At 41.5% G+C, this 19762-nt stretch overlaps 1 protein-coding gene across 1 annotated transcript; it reads right to left on the bottom strand.

Moving 5' to 3' along the window:
* Positions 1-565: 565 nt before the first annotated feature.
* Positions 566-10717, bottom strand: LOC144048936 (fibroblast growth factor 10-like). The gene is made up of 3 exons (XM_077561436.1): positions 9587-10717; positions 3297-3400; positions 566-1263 (listed from the first exon to the last, which is right to left on the bottom strand). Exons 1-3 carry the CDS (start codon positions 10026-10028, stop codon positions 1072-1074), a joined length of 738 nt encoding a protein of 245 aa, XP_077417562.1. The 5' UTR covers positions 10029-10717; the 3' UTR covers positions 566-1071.
* Between the last annotated feature and the right edge of the window lie 9045 nt (positions 10718-19762).

Genomic DNA, 19762 nt, shown 5'->3' with positions numbered 1-19762 from the left:
CCGTTTGAGAACCACTCCTCTATACCTTCCCAGAGTTCCATAGCTTCATCAAGATAGATATTCATCGGGACAGGATACAAGGCCCGGAAGCTTGTGGCGTTAACGTTCTCCCCGCACTCTTTTGGTCTGGCAACAAGACATCTGTCACTGATTAGCACGCTTGTACATAATGACTGAGGGAAGTGGGTGGTCAGACGTAGGTCATGTTGCTCTTTTCTCGTGTATACGTCTCAGCAACCAGAAAGCACTCAAGGCCAGGGAGAGTCTTCCCGTGTTTTCTAAATTCATATTTTCAGCCGGTGCTTCAGCGTCAGTGTTCACCATCAGTCATTTCTGCCTACATCTACAAACCCTATCAGTTTATCCGTAACCCCCTCCTCCCTCTTGTCTTGTCTTTATGTTTCCGCTCGGTTTGGGAGATAATCATTAGAGCAATGGTTGCCACATGGATTAGCCAGCCTTCAGACATTAATGGTTGCCTTGTCAGCCATGCAGATAAGGACTCACATACCGTGGCCTGAACACTCACAAGTCAAGAGTGTGGGGTGAACACAACAGATGGGGATGCAGAGGAGAAAAACTGTATTTTATTTCCACTTGATAGAGATCCTATAAAAAAAAAAAAAAAGAGTAAAGAATGCCAAGGAATGCTCACATCGTGTTCCCCTCCAGTTAAATAATCACAAAATAAATAAATCAGTACAGTGCAGACAAAACAGGCGTTAAGTAATTGAACATTTTCTTTGTTGTGTTCTCTAGTGTTTAATGATAAACAGGACATATTAGGTCAGCCATTTGTCTGCATCTACACTTGCTTATTAGCTGGGAAAGTCATGTTTATATTTGCCCTTTAGCTCCTGTTTGGCACAGAAATAAGATAAATATTGCATCCTGTGCCACATCAAACACATACAGTTCACTCCTCTCAAATCAAGTACACAATCTCAGTTCTTTTGTCAGTGTTAGTGCCTTATTTCTACCATTTCCTAGTGAGAGTCTTCACCTTCAGGAGAGAATGCCTCTCTCCCTTTGCCAGTGCTGCATTTTGTCCTTTTTCCAATACACCTGGTCTCACGCCATGATTGGAAGGAAATGGGTGGCGGTGTTTTTCCTGCGCGTTCTCTTCCCTCGCACGGGCCTCCCGTGGATGTTGAGACCCACAAACATCTGCCGCTTCTTGTTCTTCCACTCGGCCGACGCGTATGTGTTGTAGCCGTTTTCCTCGATGCGCTCCTTCAGGGTGCAGTCGATGCCAAACTCCCTCTAGAAAAATCACGAGGCACCATGCGTCAATTTTAGATTCCTCGTGTAAGACGGTTTTATGTGAAAATCTATAAGGTTTGTCCATGCAATTACTCCTAATGTTGACAATTCGGAACATTTCTGAGGAAAATACATCCCTTAAACCCAAACTTTGAACTGTCATTAAGCAGGACATTAAATAATTCATTTCAGAACTCAACACTTATTTTAAAGGAGTCACCTCTACATTGTTTTTTTTTAAAGAAGAACACAAGAAGAGACAAGTAAGCCAACTTTCATTCTTGTCTCAGAAAGAATGTTTAAAAAAAAAAAAAAGACAAGTTACCTTTGCATTACGCCTTCATCATTATTACTAAATATTTTAAGAATCAAGCATTCTACTGATTATCCCATCGATTATTCAAGTAACTACATTAACATTGATTTTGCAATGTTAAACATCGTAACCAAAATAAAATGTGCACGTAAGATGCAGGTATTATTTTTGGTCACGGGGTTCATCATCATCATCATCTTTTTTTTCCTGGAGAGCTCAGTATTGTTCATTCGGTAATTTTACCGATTTGACATGTCATCATCATTGCGCTCCTTTTTTTTTTTATTATTATTTTTTTATATATATATATTTTCATCATCTTCTTAACAGAAGTATGCAAGACTTTGAATGTGTGTGGCTTTAAAAGGCGGGGCTGTTAGTTGTTGTCTGTTATCTCAGGCTTAGGCACCACTTGTGTCCATAGCAACTCGTGCGTGAACGTTTTACACGCTTCTTTCTTGTCAATAATACAAATGAAAGTGCACCGACGACTGCGTTGATTGTTTGTGGGGGCATTACAATATATTGTAATTAGTGTGGTAGGCTAAATTACCATAAATTATTGAATATCTACCTTGTTTTGGCAATTGTAGACCTGCTGTTAAACGGTATGCAAGTTCTCTTTTGCAAATTGGGCTTTGTTTTCTACTTTTTTAAGTTTGAGAGGAGCCCTAAGTTTGGGCATTCTCTGACTTTTATAGACTCTTTCCTCCTGGCTTGCCGCCATTGCGTCAATTTATTTCTACGAGGAGTGGTGTGTGTGGGTCTGCAGTAACATTAGTCCGCGTGGAAAAAGGATCCCTGTGAAGCTTTGCAGCCAAGTTATTTAGTGATTGTTTTTACAAAATTAAGACTGAGAATTTAATATTTAACTCTTTGACTGCCAAAAACGTTAAATAACGTTTAGTAAAATCCTATGGAGGAGTGCCAAAGACGTTAAAAGACGTTTTTTTTTCAAAACAGAGGTGAAACTAACCATTTTCTATTGTTGATTACTGAAAAACGGAATAAGGTAGAAACAAACTTTTTTTTCTGATGAAAGATGAGAGTTCAATCTTTCATTTGGTAGTATGTGTGTTTCCATAGTCCAAACACATAATTTTCTGTGGACCTTGAAAGATCAGTCAAAAATGCTTAAATCGGCTGGCACCCACGGCATCCCTTTTCTCAAAACGTCTGGCAGTCAAAGAGTTAAAATGTCTAATTTGTTTTTGCACTCGTAGCTATGACTTTTAAGAATGATGTTAAAATGTTGCTCACGAAAAGGTTTTCTTTTCTTATATATTTTTATTTTTTTCCTGGAGAGCTCAGTATTGTTCATTCGGTAATTTTACCGATTTGACATGTCATCATCATTGCTCTCTCTTTTTCTTTTTTTTTGTATGTGGGTGAGTATGTGTATGTGCGTGCAAAAAGTTTTTCTTATGGACATAGTCAGGGATTGAGCCCATGCTGTCTGCATGGAAGTCAAGCCACATGCTATACTGACTCACCATATTGCCAGTGAGAAAACGGTTTAAAATCTGATTGTGTTTGACCTTGGAGTTCGCTTAAAATGTGAGCCAATCCAATTTGAAACTCTCTTGAGTTTCCTGTATGCAGACTTGACAAAATACAACTGCAGGGAATTAACAGATAAGATCTTCTTTTTTTTTGTGATAATGTCAGGATGATGTGTCGAAAAGGATCAAATGGGACCTCTAACCCGCATACTCACCGCTCCGTACAGCTCTCCCTTTCTGCTGATTGCCAGATAGTAGTTGCTGTTCAGCCCTTTGATAGCCACCACTCCCACGTCCACCGATGTAATTTCCAGAATACCTGCAATACAGCAACAAAAGCATTTTTATTCATACGTGTCCCCGTTCAGAATGCTGCCATGGAAAACATATGGGAATTCGCTTTCCGGTCCGCAAAGACAAACCTCAGATGGCAAAGGATGTAAATGTTGTCAATGTTTTGCAGATAACAGGAGAGGACAATGCACATTGTCATGTGAGCTTCTAATGAATCTTTTTTTTTCTTTCTGCATATCAACAAAACTAATGCTTGTATTTTAGAATTTCCTACACAATCAAAAATGGGATGGGATATTTAAGGTTATACGACTGTAAACAAAATTTACAACAGTGTAACAGATTCCAGCTGCACAATTTAAAAACGAATAGGTAGACACCACTGAGAATCTCCAGCTTGTTTGATTCTGTTGGCGTGGTCAGGTTTCTAAGTCTCTATGCAAATAATTCAAGATTCTCAACGACTGCTAGTGGGGCTAATTTATACCCTAGGTATGTGGTCTTTCTACAAGAGGTCAGAGAGATATAACTTCCCAATGTGTCCTTTGACCACAACCACTACTTGTCTCATTCTCTGCTGGCAGTGTGTGTGTGTGTGTGTGTGTGTGTGTGAGCAGAGCCAGCAATGAGCATGTTGGGAGGACCTTTAGGGGATGAAAAATAAATGTGCAGAACATCAACAATTTTTGGGGTAGCTTAACACCAGCTGGTAAAATGGGAACGTTGTGCTTAAAGACCCTGTGAAGTGAATTCAGAGATTTGTTGCTAAAGAGATTTTACATGATTAAATATACAGACGCTCCCCTACTTACGAACATTCGAGTTATGAACAACGGTACATACGAACATGTCTGCGCGCATGCGCGCATGTCAAAAAATGTTCGGAAAGAGATGCTGTAAGTTCGATTTTGTATTGCGCACCTTTTTCCGAGTACTGTAGTGCTTCTTTCCGCCGCTAATACCGACGCTTGGCGCTGTGAGAGCTCACCCAGCGTTGGAGGCTCAGCAACGTGTCGAGGAGGAGGAAGAAGAAGAAACGCCTGTCGCTCATAGATAAAGCCATCGCACTCTTCGAGCAGCAAGACCCAAATATTGAACGTTGCACAAAGGTTGCAAATCAATTGAATGATGCCATACAGTGCTACCGCATCATTTATGATGAAAAAAGAAGAAAACTGTGCAATCGTCGTTAGATCGCTTCTTTCGGCCAGTTTCTAGTAAATCCTCCAAGGAAGATACTCATCAACCCTCATCTTCTTCTCCTCGACCCTCAACTTCTTCCTACATTGAAGTTACGGAGGAGGAAGTAACTTTTGAAGCCCATTCCAGCGACGACGAAGAACCTCTCATGATATAAAATCCTCCTCTTCCTCCTCCTCCATCAAATCCTTAAGCATCGAGTACATCTTCCAAAAGTAAGTTTAACTTCATTTTATTTATCTTATTACGTACATGTACATACTGTGTGTGTCTCTCGCTCTCTCTCTCTAGCATACGTAGTACAGAACTGTACGTATTCTCTTTAAACATAAATTATAATACAAAATATAGCACTGAAGCAACTTACGAACAAATTCACCTTACGAACGATCGCTCGGAACGTAACTCGTTCGTAAGTTGGGGAGCGTCTGTAATTGCTAAAAACGTGCAAAGACTGAGAACTATTAGTACTCAATTGTGACGATTTTGCATTAAACTTGCCATGCCGCGTTAGCAACATCCAACACCACCGTGCAGAATAGCGCAATAGTGGAGGACCCGAGCTAATAAAAGTTGGGTAACACTGGTGTAAAGGGGTCCTTAGGTTAATATGAAGACAGTGTTAACGGATTCTGGTTGAACTGGTGGTTTGTGGTCGGGCAGCAGGAAACAAACGCCAATCAATGTAATGTGCTCGGGAAGTGGCTGTCTGGAGTTCCCGTGATTTGTTTGATGTGGTGACTGCCCTCCCTCACTTGACTAATTCCTTGAGCCGCTGCACCCTGCACGTAGAGACACCCATCACGGCGAAGGGGACGACACCCTTTGATCAGCGCCACTCTTCTGTCTGATCACCGTTTGTACGGCTCCCGCTTCCACTCTAGGCCCTACTACACCCTGTTCCGGATCTGAGGCTGGACGCCGTGTCCCGGAGTGGACAGTGGAGCACGCAGGTGTGTCCCAAAAGAACAATCCCTCCCTCAAAAAGCACGGTGGCTTCTCTCCTTGTCCGCGAGGTCGTGACTGTATCAGTTTCGAGTTCAAACGGTGGCACCTCGGGGCGATGAGGTCTGAAGCGGCGAGGCAGCGGCGGGGACAGTGACACAACGGCCATTGAAGATCTGAGAGGAGCTGGTTTCTGTGTGGAGATCAGGTGTCTGGGATGAAGTGAGGATGTAAGACGATCTATGGCCCGGTCTGGCTGCTCTGTAAACATGGGAGGGATGAAAAGCCAGAGAACAGAGGAGGACAGTGGAGCCATGACAGTGAGACTGGGGGTGGAGTGAGGATTAGAAAAGGCTGTAATGATCACTGATCAAAGTCAGCCACCGGAGGCAGGGGCGAGACAGCTTGTATATACACTGGCTCGCACGCACACGCATCGATGTGCTCATGTACGCTCGTGAGCACGGTTAGCAGGTGCCTATATGCTCAACGTTGAGTGCACCTGCACAATTTGATGAGATTTAATAAAAGAGCTGTCGCTAGTTTGCAGTCGTGTTGAATTGAATTGCATCATACTGGGAGCTGCCTTTGATAGTTTGTACACCTCACGTAGCTAATGCGGGTGCTACACCAGTTGTGATAAATGCAATTTGCCAATGCTAAATTCAACCACAATACAGTATTTAATGTGTTAAAGTCAAGGGCGTGCTTCAATTGGTTATGATACTGAACAGGGGATCCTCTGTTCAGGTGTTCCTTTCCTTTCGTGGTGACATATTTCAAATTTGTACGGAAGCCAGAACGTGCCGAGTCTACCACTACTAACCTTTGCTGATAAAGTATTAAAGTAAAAACGACTGTAAATATTTGTATTAAAAACACCACAAATGGTGGGTGGTGGATATCGCTTTCCTTTCTTTTCTTTGGTCCTTCCTCGGGTCTCCTGACGGCCTCATGACTCTGGCTGGAAGTGTTCGGTTTAGGTGAACGGTATGGGATTTTTTAATAGGTTTTAGGTGAACTAATGAATACACACACACTTGCACATACACATACTCACCCACATACAAAAAATATATAAAAACATTTAAAAAAAAGAGCAATGATGATGACATGTCAAATCGGTAAAATTACCGAATGAACTTTACTGAGCTCTCCCAAAAAAAAAAAAAAACACCACAAATAAAAAAATAAATCGAATGAAAAACATTAAGTATATAATCGTGCCTTCTTATGTCATGTAATGACGTATTCTTACACCACTATGCAAACTAGTTCCTTGATGTTCATCATAATGCTGAAACTATGGATGTAGAAACAGTCCAGTGGTTTATTCCTCCAGGCAATTCTAAATGGTTGCAATGACAACGGCCAATATTTGTGAAATTGCTCAGAATGATTGATCTGCTTTACAATTGTATTATATGAATGTATTCTTCCCAGACAAAAGCTAAATCGTATCCAGTTATTGTTATTATATTACATTATATATATTATATTGTTCGAATTTTCAATGTACAATGTCTTCGATTTCTAACGCAGTTCCACTCTTGTGTCATACACGCCCTGAAAATGTTTTACACCAGGACCCTTAAATGGTATATTAAAAGTTGCTTAACAAAACAGTCCAGGTCCATTAATAAGATCAGCTCCAATGAAACAGTTAACATTTTTGCCAAAAATGTCAACTTTATGAAAATAAACGGGAAAAAAAAGGTTATTTGAAATATATAGAAAAAGTCAATAAAACACATGTGTTATGCGGACAAATAAATGGACACTGTATTCCAAATCTGAGCATTATGAATTTATAATATTGCTCATTGTGCATGTGTACAATGAAACAGCTGGTAAAGTGCATGTGAAATGTAGCAACGTAGCGCAGGTAACTTGTGGCTTGTTGGATATGCTCAACAGCTGCAAATGGTGCATTGGTTGCGGAATGGAAGTGTTTTTTTTTAAAAAGATGCAAAGCGCCAAGTACTTTGCAGCTTGTTTTGCTATCCTTCTTCACCCTTTATTCATACTTTAAAAGATTTTTTTGGGGAAACGTTTAATCTTCACAGCTAGCACAAAAATAACGTCTCATTCTCTCGCTGAGGTGGAAGTCTGGATATGTCCTAATAGCCCTTAAAAAGTACCACACTGGGCGTGTTTACACAGAGGGGATATCAATCCTCTTCCTCATTTCAACGAAAAGATATACATCTCTCTCTTTCTCTTTTCCCAAAACCTGCATAAGAGCTCCATCTGTTTTTCCCATGCAAAAAGGCCCACGGCTCTGATTAAAGAAGACGAATGTGTACAAAGAAAAACACACTTGCACACACTCAACATGTCCACGGGCATCTCAGTGCACACATGGCACCTACACACTCCTTCACGCGTATGCATGCTTTATATTTTAATACTCAGCCAGGGTGTATTTTAACCACATGCTTATGCAAAGAAGCTTGCTCGATATCCAACTTTAACACATGCTTCCAGCAGGTTAGAAAGCCATGTGGGACAGTTTTGTGCTGGCATCCTCATAAATCTGTGGGAGTCTGGATACCGGCTCTTTAAGAGACACTGAGCTGGGTGCACAAGGCAGCACCCAAAACCAGCACGGTTCACATCCATCACCTTCATAAATCTACCGGAGGAACTGTCATATTTGAACTGTGTGACAAGTTTACCTTGCATTTTCCATGCTCGTGATGGGCAAGGCTGTTCCACCACTCATGGAACAAAAACAGGATATTTTGTCACTTCAAGGGATCTGCGCGGAGTCTACAAAAGACATCAGACCTGGGATCATGTCCGGCCCCAGGGAGCAAAGACTGAAGCTGCTGTTGTGTGGTGTCCTTTACCGTGTGAACCTGATACAAGAGCACAAAATCCACACAGTGTCCCCCGGACCCCCTCAGGATAGAGCTTTTTGATGGCAGCCTCATTGATGTGGAGGACGCACGGCTTTGATGTGACCACAATGATCAGCCGTTGCCATTCATGAACTTGTACCTCCATCTCGTCCCACTGGCTCATTTTCGCGGCCCTCCCCGTTTGCAAAGGCCACGCTGACTCCCTCTGACTTTTGAAAAAGGTGACACATACACTCTTGAAAGTGAGAAGCTCTCGGGCGACAGAAGGATAAATCAGCTCCCGTATGCCCATAAAGTTTAAGCTGCATTTCCACACAACTAATATAACAGAGTCAGTCGCCCTGTACACCATGCGTGTCAGTTTTACAACTTAAAAGAAACGTCTAACAAGTATGGCAGTAAAGGCATCAGTGTTTAATACGGCCGGTAAATAAAGTTGCTTCTGTCATGACCTTGTCAAAACAAAAATCTCCCCTGACGTTGTTGCTCCCTTTGATTGAAAGTGTGGTTTAGCATTCCCGGGGGAACATTAAAAGGTTCCACACGCACACTCAGGGTAAGGGAGGGAGAAAACGGGGAGGGGAAAAAAAAAAGCATGTGAGGAGAAGATGTGAGGTGGGTACTCGGCGAGCACATGTGTCGTCGTCGAGCAGCTATAAGATCACACACCCACTGGAGCGTGTGAGTGGCCGGCAGTCAGATAGGCACACAACGCTTATCGAGAATGACGATACGTGTAATCGCTTAACATTTTCTCCTGAAACCAAAAGACTCTGACTGGCGGATGTAATTTACTCAACTGGGAGACACGGAGAGGCAGGAAGATTATAGAAGCATCATTGGCGCTAACATCCATATCCCCCCCTCCTTGTTGCTCAGTGGTTGTTATCAGCGTTTACTCTGGGCTGTGAAGACTGCCTGATAAGGGCCCGGGTTATCTGCCTTTGCTCCTTTTAAAGCCATCTGAGAGCTACCAACTCTTTGCTGTGTGTTTGGACAGGACAGATACCGTCGGATGCCTGGTTTGAAACTAAAACCAGCGGGAATGCTTCATCTTAGAATCGTCTCTTAGAATCTCCTCGACCGTTGAGAGAAATGAAGTCACCGAATGTCATTTTTGGGTCACATGCATAAATATACAGTATTTCTAAAACTCTACACTTTCTTTTTCTTAATGTTCGATTCCTATGTCGATTACTTACTGAGAGGGTCATCCTTGCTCTTCGTCCCGTTGACCCTTCCGTTCTTGTCGATCCTTAGGAAAAACTTCTGGAAAGAGAACAGCTTCCTTCTCCGTATGTCCCCTTGGAGATGGTTGTAACTGCGCACATGCCTACCCTGCGGTCCCCCAGTCCGACCCGGTGGCCCCCCAGTGGCCCTGGGCTTGTAGGCACCCTCGCTTTCTGAAATGTTCAGGGGAACCCTGTGGCTCCTTAGTCTGTCTCTCCTGAGCTGATGATGGCAGGCTGCTCCAGGAAGGGAGATGACAAGCGCTACCAGGGCTAGCAGGATAGGCAGAGACCAGGAGGGAAACAGTGTGGCGGGCCTCAACCCGTGGCCGGTCCCAGAGCAAGAATGAGCCCCAAAGTCAGTCCTAGAGCAGGACAAGGCAGCCTTACTCCCTCCAGCAGCACATCTGATCATGGTAGTGTGCTCTGTGGAGGACTCGAGGCAGCCTCAGAGCTTGGGACATGCTGCTGGGGGCGCAGATAGGCTGGGAGGGCAGGGAGGGGAGCCCTCCACAGTCCGCGCCGGGTCAGATCTTCCTCCCTGGAAAATCCAAATTACGAAGCACCTGTACGAAATCCTCCGATTTCCTCTTTGTTCTTGATTGCTTGATTTAAAAGCTGTTCACGGAGCCTCCAGCCGGTATTCCTCTGAGTTCTCTACTTTTTCATCGGAAAGTCTGCAGTTCAAAATTTCAAGGAATCAGTTTAAAGGAACAAAAGGGTTTACTTTAATGCTTGTTCCAGTAAGAAACCTGCTTCTTATCTTCTTGTTTCTCATTCAGTATACACTGCAAAAGTGTTCTCTTGGTTGCCGTCCTGTGGGTCCGACTTCCAGGCAGCGGCTATAATTAGGCAAAAAAAAGTCAATAGATATCCAGGTGGAAGATTTCCAGCCAGAGTCCACATGTGCAATCAAGTCCTGGTCGAGTTTGCTCTGAGAACACCCCGAAAAAATGTAAGCGGGTGTCAGATAATCCATTTGACTTGTATCAGTCTCTCCCTCCTCATCTTTGCGTACCGTCTCTCTCGATGCCCCAAAAAACGACTGCACACCGTCGCACAGCACCGAAGCGCTCAAGGCACTGAGGCGGCGGTCTAGTGGGCACACTTGAGACTTTCTCCTCCTCTTTGTCAAGTCTTTGATGTGTGCAATCCTGGTGCCAAGTCCTCACCTGAAGGCCGATCACTAAAAAAAAATGAGTGTTGCGCATAGCCGTGCGACTGTGAGTTACTTGAGCCCTCCCCTCCCTCACAGATGGGAGCAGGCGGTTTCAGTGTGTGTGTGTGTGCGTGTGCGTCTCCTTGCCCACATTCATGATAGTCGAACTTTTGAGACTGTGGGAGAAGTGATAGTGAGAAAAGCTCTGCAAGGATCGGATTGGTTTGTATTAGTATTCTTTGGTCAGTTACAAGAGTGCAAGCATGTTTAGTGGAACAGTTTTCTTTCAAAGATATATAAGTTACTTTCATATACTGATAAAATGTCTTTACCCATCTCGAAATGGGAGACAGACTTGTCTATAGCACCGGAACCTGACTTTTGGATTCAAGTTTGTGAAAACGCATTTAAAATGACAAAACACACAAATTTACAACTTATCCAATATAAAGTTATTCACAGAACATACATTACTCAATATATGATGAAGAAAATGGGACTCTCAGACTCCGACATTTGTCTCCAATGCTTACAAAACACTACAGACACTTATGTTCATGCTTTATGGTTATGTACTCCGGTTATGTATTTCTGGACTAAAGTCTTAGAAAAACTTTCCGCTATTTTGGACTGTAGGATACCTTTATCTCCAAACTTATGTTTGCTAGGTGACCTAACAACAACTGATTTACCACATAAACAATTTCAATCTACACTTGTAGCCCTTACTATCGCTAAAAAAACAATTCTTGTTAACTGGAAAAATAAACAAACTCTGAATATCGACCAATGGTCTAACCTCCTCATAAATCACATTTTAATGGAAAAAATATCTGCCTCAAATAAAAACCAAATATCAAAATTTATAGAAACATGGTCTACGTATATAGAATTTTTTAACCTAATTCCGGTTACTTAATTCTGTCTGTTAGCGAGAGCCACTACATCGTGATAACTTACATTGATGTTTCTGCATTTGGCAATTTATTATTATATTATATTATTAGTATGGGATTTTTTTTAATGGGCTTTAGGTGAACTGATGAATACACACACGCTCGCACGCACGCACGCACGCACACACACACACGCACATACACATACTCACCCACATACAAAAAAAAAGTATATATATATATGTGTGTATATGTATATATATATATATATGTATATGTATTTAAAAAAAAAACATTTATTAATTTTTTTTTAATTGATTTGTTGGATTTTTAAAAAAAAAAAAAAAAAAAAAAGGAGAGCAATGATGATGTCAAATCGAATGAACAATACTGAGCTCTCCTGTAAAAAAAAAAAAAAAAGAAAGCTTATGACCAGTTAGATATTATATGAGTATCGATCTACTGTATCTAAAAAAATTTGGGCATGCCCAATGTTTTTTTTTGTTTGTTTTTTTGAAAGAGGGCAAAATTGTTTTTAACCGTAAGATTGCACCATATATTGCTCTTCTTTATCACGATTGAGACATTTTACAGTAACGTTTTTTGAGAAAGTCCTACCAGATGAATTAGGCTAAGTCAATATTGCTACTTGCAGTACGAGCAACTTGTTTATCACAGCCATCCGGCCACTCTCTTGGCCTCAAGGCGCTTTATTTTTTAATGCAATGAAGCTCCCCCGATTTCATTGATCCAGACGTGTGACTTCCTCTCATACTCATGAGCTACTTGTCTGGTCTTTTCAGCCATCTAATAAATATTTAGAATCAAAGCATTTAAGTCTAGAGGGGAGTGCAAAAAAAATGTATCCTAAGTCATCAGCCAATTAAGAGGAGTGAGAAACTTGAAAATATCAGTCATAAAAAAATGGTAACTGATCAGCTGTTTGAACAAGTACACCCCAAATTCCAATTCGGGTTTCCTCAAATACCACACAGGGCTTTCTCTTATTAATTTATTTTTTGGGTCGATAACATTGTAAGTACTAAGAGCTTAGCTCCTTGCGCACTCTCTGACACTGAGAGCGCCACTGCCACCTACTGTAGTGGATGTGCAATTACACTTTCTCCTAGTCCGGCAAAAACATATTTCCTGGGGACACTTAACCCTCTCATCCCCCCAAGTCCACCCTTTAGGATTGGATAATTCGGTTTGAATAGGAGTCAAGAAAAAATGGTGGAAAGCTTTCACATAGAATGACATAAAGTGAAGTTGACACTTGTCATCTAGGCCGTGCTATGCTGGGTACAAGATTCAGTAGAATTTTCTTTGAAGATGCAAGTAGGGAAAACCCAGTGCAAAAACACAACTCAATAATTGTTTGAATTGAATGTCAGTGAATGTTTGTTTACGTTTTCAGGGCATTGACCTTGCTGACATATATCAGTTGCAAACTGACATTTTTAACCCAAGCAGTGTGATAAACCGAACCTGTGCTGGCACTCTTATCTAATTTGCACTGATCCTCATGTCTTTAATGTCGACGTCTGGTCTGTTGCTCACTTTCCCGCCATTAAGTCCCACTTTTTACTGACCGCTTTAATGTCCATCAACGATCTACGGCCAGAGTGGCGGTCTGGTGCTCAACTGTGCATGCCGTGTTTTTATCTGGGATGCAAACAAAGCAATCTTATCAGCGCTTCCTTTGCAGTGTCCTTTCCTACTGTGATAACCACAGTCACTGTGGTGGAAGCGTAGCAGGCAAAATATTGAATTTGGTTGCAGCAAAGAACAATCATCTTGTTTAGATTTAAATAAAATCTATGTATTGATTTCATTATGTTTTCACCTCACTTTCTCAAAATTATAACACATTATTAACTCTTTGACTGCCAGACGTTTTCAAAAACGGGTTGTCGCCAGTGCCAGCCGATTTAAGCATTTTGAGTGATCTTTCAAGGTCCACAGAAAATGTTGTGTTTGGACTATGGAAACACACATCCTACCAAATGAAAGATTGGACTCTCATCTTTCATCAGAAAAAAAAGTTGGTTTCTACCTTATTCCGTTCTTCAGTAATCAACAATAGAAAATGGTTACTTTCACCGAAATTCTCTCTTTTGAAACAAAAAATGGAGAAAAAGAGCTTTTTGTGAAACGATGTTATTTCATGCACTCTAGTGAATTGTACACTTCTTTTTGTCCATGAATGATGCCACAAACACCTAAATAGTGCTTTACTTCTGTAAAACGCTTTCACCAACAATGAAAAAGTGTTTTTTGATTGCAAAATGCGTTTATTTCCATTCAACAGTGTAACAATTTGACAAAACAATTTCGCAAACTATTTACAAATGTGTGCAACTGTGGTACTACTTACAATTATGTGGATGTTTCAAATACAGTTTTTCCTTTTGTAACGCTCTCCTGCGTGCAAGGAGACGCCAAGACTCGCACACAGTTTACTTTCACTTTCGCATTGGTCCGTTTCGCGTGCAAACGTTACACTTTTTTGACGGCCTTTTTTTCCGGGGAATAAAAAGCAAGACTGTACACACTTCCTCCGATGAATATGCATTGGACTCGGGGCACTCTCCGTCGTCCGATCGAACGTCCGCGTGCTCGGTTGCGCTCCGCGTTACGACACCGTCATAGCCGCCGCGTCAGCGGTTCCAATTTCGCCGTCAAGCTCGGATTCACCTTCATCATCATCGATGATGACCATCGTCGTCATCAATGTACTCTTTTAGCGTTGGTCGATGCCTTTTGTCTTGTAAGTGTAGAGCTGCTTGCAAACGCTCGCCATTGCCCGTTCCCTCCTCCATCTAACGTCTTCTACTGCCGTGTCAATGCTTTCCAACCACAGAGTCACCACCCTCATCTTCATCATCGATGATGATCATCGTCGTCAACAATGTGCTCTTTTAGCGATGCTTTTGGTCTTTGAAAAAAACGGCTCTGGCGTGAGCTCCTCGCGACCGGCCGCCATTTTTCCTTTGTTTTCCATTCTGATCTCCTGCTCGATGCTCTAGCTCCGCCTCTACTGACGCCCACCCGATCTTGTCAAAAGAGAGTCATCGCTGCCCTCTAGGGGCCAAAAATAGTCATTAGACTCACGAGACCTGCTTAAAACTTTCAGGACAGCTCCGCAAGCCTACCCAGCACCCGTTTCAAAAAAAATATTTAAAAAATGGGAGGACGTCTTTTATCGTCTTTGGCGCTCCTCCGTAGGTTTTTGCAGAACGTTATTTAACGTCTTTGGCAGTAATAGAGTTAATACTACATTTTAGGAAAATGCGGTTGTTGTTTTTTTGATCAGAGACAGTAGTCATGTCGTCTCAGGGTTGAAGGCCTTCCAAAGACGTTAATAGACTCACAAGCTTTGCAGGATTTCTCGAGGCCAAGGAGCAAATTCTTCTCCACATAAGCACACGTGTGTTATCCTCCTACAGGCAATATAAGTGAGATTTGCAGGTTTTGGAGATGGTCTCAACTCAGCTTCAGCATTTAGTGTTTCTTTATAGACGGAGCTCCCTCAGTTGCGTTTCAAAGTTCCAGAAAATTGGCAATAAATGATCTCCTGATCCAGGCCTACAGGGCTGCTGCTCTTAAGTTATTGTCCAAAATATGATGATATAAAAAGGCAATGAAAAGTCGAATACCGGATATTTAAACATCACAGTCGAGATTTGATTTGACAGTGTTCCAATTACAAGGAGGGTTACACCATGTGTTCAAGCATCAGAATATTAAAGATATTCTTGATCATAATAGTAGGTCAGTGACTCTTTTGCACTCAATGCATAAATTATATTTTGGAACATTTTAGGAACAAGTCAAAATATTCTTCCAAACTCTATAAGTGCATTGATGCATGCATATACAACCACCACAAGCTTTAAAAAAAATATATATATATATTATGATAGGTCAGAACAGTTCATACGTCAACCAAATTATTTTATATTAATAAAAAAATTAATTTACATTAATCTTATAAAATATATACACAACGACCATCTGCAATATTATGAGCACTTTTACGATATAATAAGTAGGCTATAGTAAGTAGTACATAATATATAGTATTTTTGTAGATGTGTGTATGTAGAGTATATTTCAATTTTCTGGAGATCATTTCTATGGTTGTTGTTGTCGGCCTTTATTTGACCAGGTTAAAAACTCATTGAGATTTACAATCTCTTTTGCAAGGATGACCTGGCCAGGTGGCAGCAGCATGTATAGTCCTGATTAAGGGTTAATACATGATCTGTGTTCTTCGTCATTTCCAGTACTATTGACATTATGCATCTTTTTTAAATTTTAAAAAGCTTAAAGAGCATTTGGCTAGATGGACTTGCAAGTGGAAAAAAAATCTTGCTCGCGGGGAAACGAGGGCTTGACTTCTGTGTGCTGAACACGGAGTACAACACCAGAGTTCAAGCGTGGAAATCCACCTTGTTCCAGTCGTGTGTCTCAGAGTCAACCCCGAAGTGTTAGCCCCTCCCCTGCGTACGCTATCATTAAGCAGATGTTTGGCGGGGAAAAGCCCCTTGCGCCGTGCTTCTTCTACTTCCAATCCACATGTGGTCTGCAAGAGAATCAAACGCGCGAGTCGCAAACAAGCCAAGTGACCTATGGGAACCATGTGTGAGCGTACCCCGGGGCCCGCTCTGTGTGTGCCGGGTCACAGGAGGCTGAGGCTTTAATAAAGGAGCGGGTCTGGTACAGGGATGCCAGTCTGACCGCCTGGGGACATGCAACCTGATGGGGTCCAGATGAGAGCCACCACACTGGACCTTTCGCACCAAGGCATGCACGTGTTCCGGGCGTATTTGTGTCACATTCTGCTTGGATTGGGTTTAAAAAGGCTCTTCGCAGATCACAGCGGAAGGTGTAAATCAGGCTTGACACACAGTGATAACTGATTTTTTTTTTTAACGTGAGTGACCTCACATATGACGAGGAAAATAATCACCATGTGTGTGCTATAGTGGCACATCCCACACATCACGATATCTCCATCGACAATAGAGATCCGGACGTCATGTGACTATTTCACAGAACACGCCCACTGTGGCAGGAAAGTAGTGCCGTGCCGCGTTAATGGACCACAATGACGACGAGGGATAAAACTAGCATTTATGCGTCAACTTTCCGCCCAAGAGCACTGACAGTCACTTTGATGAAAAGGACATGATATACATGCGCGAGGTGGACATGTTTGATGATATTACCTTTTGCCGATGAAGTGTCCCAACTCGGCGACACTGCTAGTGGAATTACCCCCCTGCTTTCAAATCGGATCATAAAAAGGCTTTACAAGTTTGTACAATCCGGATTTCTTTCCCCTTTGTGCGGTCAAAATGCCATCGAAGTCTTAGCAGTGTTATTTAGGTATGTTAGCAACTTAGCATCTGCTAATTTGGCATACCACCGCCGCCGTCTTTTATGCCGTAAAAAGTCTTTATGGTGTTGGTTAATTATTAACTTCAACTGTGTAATATCTATTAAACCGTAACAGCACAAACGAACAAAACTGATTATCCCCCCCCCCCCCATTTTGTCTGTGGCAACGCATCTGGTGATTCATCCACCATGTACAAAAAGCCGATCATGTCTTTCGCCTTCATTTAATAACTTTACAATCGAGCTACATCTACACAACTAACTGATTCAGTAATTGACTCACCTGATATGAAGTGATTGCAACACAAGCAATGAGAAGGATCCCAAATCCTCCGTCTTGTTCACCCTTCTTATGGCTCCTGTGATCCATTGGCTACGCATTGGTTCCTCTTTTGGCAGCCTGGAGAATGCTCAATCCTTTTTTTTTGCCTCTTCTCGTTCTGGCAGCTGGTCCACAACAGCTGTCAATCATTGTTAAAGTGTGGTGTTTGCTGTTTTGTCAAACGGCCATTTTGGGACTCACGACGTCAACGTCCGGATCTCTGTTGCAGTACCAAGTCTGACCTGTGAGAGGCAACATGATGTCATATCCAGAGTAATGCCTGACAATACAAAAGAAAAGAAGTACTATATTAGAAGAAGAAATAGTTGTTAACTGGAAAAATAAACAAACTCTGAATATCGACCAATGGTCTAACCTCCTCATAAATCACATTTTAATGGAAAAAATATCTGCCTCAAATAAAAACCAAATATCAAAATTTATAGAAACATGGTCTACGTATATAGAATTTTTTAACCTAATTCTGGTTACCTAATTCTGTCTGTTAGCGAGAGCCACTACATCGTGATAACTTACATTGATGTTTCTGCATTTGGCAATTTATTATTATATTATATTATTAGTATGGGATTTTTTTTAATGGGCTTTAGGTGAACTGATGAATACACACGCACGCACGCACACACACACGCACATACACATACTCACCCGCATACAAAAAAAAAAAAAAAAATATATATATATATATATATATTTATTTATTTTATTTTTTTAAAAAGAGAGAGAAAAAAAACATTTTATTTATTTTTTATTTTTTTTTAAAAGGAGAGCAATGATGATGTCAAATCGAATGAACAATACTGAGCTCTAAAAGAAGAAAAAAAAGAAGAAGAAATAGAATAAGCTAGGCTAACTGTTAGCTTAGTAACTGGTTCCAAACGTTTCTTGCCATTTTTATTGAGGTGAATAAACTGGGTGACACATTATAGCAGGAGTGTGAAACTTATGGTTGCCCTGGGATTGGTTATATCGACTCTTTATCTTTTGTTGGGCACTTAAACTGTATCTTACGTTGAGCAGCTAGCTGCTACCAGCTGACAACTGTCTTCCACCACTGGCTATGGCAACGCGTACCTCTCCGCATCATCTTGAGAAGTTCACCATTCTGCAGTGCTTTCTCAACGCTGCTGTTAGCTGTCAAACCGGTCGGCTAGTAACTGGTGGCCAACGCTAGCTACTCCTCTGCTAACAATTGCGCCTCAGAAGTAGAAAGCGGATGAGGACAAAATTAGGCAGATGGATGCAAATAGGTGTTTTTCAGATAATAGTTGTTTGCTCATTAGGTAGGTAGGACATTGGTTATGAATCATAAATAGGAGATACAATAAGCTTATACTTTACCTGGGCTAGCGGTCTTATTTTCTGTCGGTCATCATATGTAAATATTTAATGTGTCGCCGGCCGTTGTGTTATGTCGTTGGGGTGTCTGGTAACCTACAATACAAGGTTGCAGTTTCCTGCTTTACAATGATCAATGGATGTTTGTCACGTTATCTGGACAGGCTTACATCACGGCGCGCTGCTGAGTGTCAGCTTCCACAGGACAAAGGAATTTACTTACAGGTCACACACCGGATCAAGTCATCGGCGCTTACTTGGCCTTACTCGGGCTTGTGCAGCATCTTGGTCTATCTATCGATGACATGCTGATTTACACAGTATTATTACAAAGTCTGCAAATAGACACATTACTAAAGACATGCGTTTTATTTCAATACCACAAAACTTTAAACACATCAAGGCTTTCTCTGTTGTTGAATAAATATTACGCTTGTTTATTGTTACAACCATTTATCTATAACTTCCATATGCACGTATATACTATATATCAACTTACCGGTACCTCATTAAACATCCTGTACACATTCTTCCTCTCAACATCTCTTGATCAGTCTAATCCTTCTTTTGGAATAAGTGTCACAAACAAGCCACAAAAACGCAAAACAAAAAGCGCATTGTAATGTAATCCAATACTTGTTGAGCTGAAGTCTCGCACGATGAGCTGATGTCATTTTATGCGTCTATAGAGGCGTATTTTTCCTAATAATTTCAAATCGTTCAACTGCATTTGACTTGAATTGCGTATGCTGGAAAATTTCTAGCTTTTAGTCCAGTTTCTACATTTTCCTCTACATTATTTAACCTCTTTTGACATCTTTCCATGGTTTGTTGTAAATCTGCCCAAATCGCTCGCACTAAATGGACGTTTTTCTCTAAGTTACTGTCTTATGTAAACCTTCCACCGTATTTCTGCTATCATACGTGTTTACGTCTGCAAGTTACATGGCGGGGTGATGCCATTAACTTCAACTAGCTCCATGATTAGCGTAGGCATGAAGCTTCAT

The sequence above is a fragment of the Vanacampus margaritifer genome, chromosome 3 (genome assembly GCF_051991255.1).
Source record: "Vanacampus margaritifer isolate UIUO_Vmar chromosome 3, RoL_Vmar_1.0, whole genome shotgun sequence".
NCBI lineage: Eukaryota > Metazoa > Chordata > Actinopteri > Syngnathiformes > Syngnathidae > Vanacampus > Vanacampus margaritifer.
This window is presented reverse-complemented; position numbering and strand designations above follow the sequence as displayed.